General features: G+C 33.7%; 1 protein-coding gene across 1 annotated transcript in view; it reads right to left on the bottom strand.

The window, feature by feature from the left end:
- LOC108751823 (LIM/homeobox protein Awh-like) overlaps window positions 1–2,730 on the bottom strand; it is a 21,344-nt gene extending 18,614 nt beyond the window's left edge. Inside the window, exon 1 of the mRNA XM_018492247.1 lies at window positions 2,684–2,730. Coding sequence (XP_018347749.1) covers window positions 2,684–2,689 — 6 coding nt within the window. The 5' untranslated portion in view covers window positions 2,690–2,730. The remainder of the gene's footprint in view (window positions 1–2,683) is intronic.
- Window positions 2,731–2,969: the final 239 nt, after the last annotated feature.

Here is a 2,969-nt window from a genome sequence, read left to right as displayed (position 1 = left end):
CTTTTGCTTGTGAGCGATAAATTCGTTCTAGGCGAGGCGCGCCTCGCGTTTCCCTGCCATCCCTTTATTTCGTTTCGTGTCACGTCTTTTATTCGTCGCTCGCACGTTACTCCGTTCGCGACAGCCAAGAAGAAAGAGAGAGACGCTTAAAAAAACGGAGCCATATAACTCCGGATCAAGCTGATGCGGCATTTTGCGCGCTTTACGTCGACAATTTACTGGACCACACGTGCGTGCGCCGCGGATTCTGACGCGTCGCGATCCTGAAAGGATCGCCTTCAACTTGCGGCAACAATTCACGTTGGCGTGGGCCGCCGACTGTCCCCGCGACGTGATCTTACGCGAATTTACAGTTTCGCTCACGCATAGGTATGCTTCATGCAAGCATCTACCTACAGCCGGATGCGTAATTCATCCATGCGAGTTAGCGTGATAGTTAGCGACAGACTTATATCTAGAAATATAAATAAAGATCTTGGATTCTCTTTTATGCCATTAACATATCAAAATTATGTACCACGCGATTTTTCATTGATTTAATATACTAATATAGTAACTATTTGCGACATATAACGGAACGTAGCGCGAGATGCAAAGATCGAGAGTAAAAGCGCGAGAAAAATGAATTAAACGATTAACTCGCTGAGTTAGTTACATAAAACTAAATGTATTTACAGCATTTACAAATAATTTTGATATTCTTTTTTTATTTAATTTCTTGTTAATTTTGACAAATAATTTTTTATTAAAAACACTATTCGCATTAATTTCGAGCACGGCTATTGCAAAAATACTGCGAGGTTTCGCGTAGAATCGCATAATACGCGAAATAAGCAATTCAAACATTTAAACGTAAACAAAGCATAAGATATTTTATTAACGATACCTAAGAGTTTGAATCCTACGATGTGACATCGTGACAATTAATTGATAATGACTGGCGCCGGAGTTATGAAATTCTGATTATCTAGACTCTAGATTTTCGAACCCTTGCAACTACGAGGTCAACGCATAAGATTCAAAGAAACTCGAGATGATAAACAGCTAAAACAAAGTGTGTGACTCGCAAGTTTTATCAACATATTTCGCTCTTTATTTTATTATTGTAACTATTTTAGTAAAACAAAATGTTCTGACATCGTGAAGGTTCGATGTCAATAGGAAAAGACACTCTAATGATCGCCGATCTTAACACATCAAGTATTTGCACAAAGAAAACAAGCAATGATATTGGATTGTTTAATTATCTAATTTATTGATACATTGATTTTGGACAATAACACTTTGTTGAAATTTTACAATTTTATTTTATACATTGAAAAAATTTCTGATTGAAAATGAAAGAACCTAAAGATTCTGATTAATCAGAATTCTAGTTATCTCAACTAGAATCATAATAGATTCAATGAAAAAATTTTAATTTGTCCATTTTCAACCAGTATTCCAATTAATGCATCCAGACTCTTTTTCCAGTTTACTTATTTTGTGAATGTTTGTCTATTTTGCGAATGAATGTCTGTACTCTAAACTCTTGCAATATTTTTATCATAACATCAATATTATCTCTTTAATGTTACAATGAATTTGAACGCACTAATGCGCACTATAGTGCATATTAAAACTATTATACTCTGATTTAATTTGTGTAAAAACAAAATGCAAATATTTCAAATCATAAAATAGATTTTACTTATAATACGACAATAAATAAAATGTATTGAGAATTTGATGTTTTAAGCTTTTTTTATATTTACGTTAAATACACATTTTTACGTCAATTTGTGTACGATGATACTGGTGCTTTAATTTGCTATTAGTTCTTTTACTTAAGTTCTAATGTCGCAATTCGAATAAAAATTATAATTACTGAGTTTCTATATAATTATTTTGAAAAGGTCAGTGCAAATATGCGAAATAAGTTGTTTATCATTTTCATCAAGGGTCACTGATTGAAACTGCCATGTTGCGTTTTGACACGTCAGTTTTATTTTATTTTATCACAGAATAATGGATATATTAGTAATTAGCAATTTTTTCAATATTTTAATATGCGTTTGATATGAATTAAAAATTCACGAAGTACGATAATTTGTTCCGTGGTTCCAATAATCCAAAAAAATCAGAAATTCTTAATACATCTTCGAACACTAAATGCAATTAGATCGGTCGATTGCATTGAATACATGCACCGATAAAAACAATTTATAAGTGATTCACAAAACTGATTAAATCGCATTAATGTTACGAATTTCTTTCAAAAATTCATAAATGGTGTTTATAGTAAAATTATAAATATTCATTTGTTTATCTATATTTTAGATTGATATTGAAAGGCCACTTTCGCTTATTCAAATCAGTCATAAATAATTATTGTGTAGTATATTTCATCAATTTCGTGAGTCATTCTTGTAACTAATGTTCATCATTTCTACTAATGTAGATTATATTTAATAATCAGAGTTTAATTTACTTTTTATCTTTTCCTAGTTTTGAGAATTAGAAGATTAAACCGAAATTATATAAAGTTAGTCTAGACAATAAAATATTGTCAAAAATAGACGTAATTCAATCTGTAAGTTATATTCAAATGAATTATTATGACTGTATAGAACCACAATATCCTCCTTATTCTCCTCTTACGCATTGATTAGTCCTTACGTTTGCGAGTATCCGCGGTACGTACCTTCATGATCTCCGTGAGAAATCAGAGTAAAGAGGAGCTCCTTGTAAACTTGTGGATACACCGCGCGGTACGCAGATAATAAACTCTCAATCGTTCACGGCTGCTGCCGACCTTTCTGCGACATCGCATGGGACGTCACGAATTGTGATCGCGACGGATGCGAAGGAAATTATTCGCGAGAGTTACTAAGCTATCAACTCCGCGAGCACCGCCGGCGATCGTTAAGCGCCATGCGAGGAGGCGACGAGAGGGCACGAGAGGATCACCATGATATACAATACGGGAG

Source organism: Trachymyrmex septentrionalis, unplaced genomic scaffold (genome assembly GCF_001594115.1).
Source record: "Trachymyrmex septentrionalis isolate Tsep2-gDNA-1 unplaced genomic scaffold, Tsep1.0 scaffold52, whole genome shotgun sequence".
In the NCBI taxonomy this organism is placed as follows: Eukaryota; Metazoa; Arthropoda; class Insecta; order Hymenoptera; family Formicidae; genus Trachymyrmex; species Trachymyrmex septentrionalis.
Note: the sequence above shows the minus strand (reverse complement) of the source record. Positions and strands in the feature narration are given on the sequence as shown.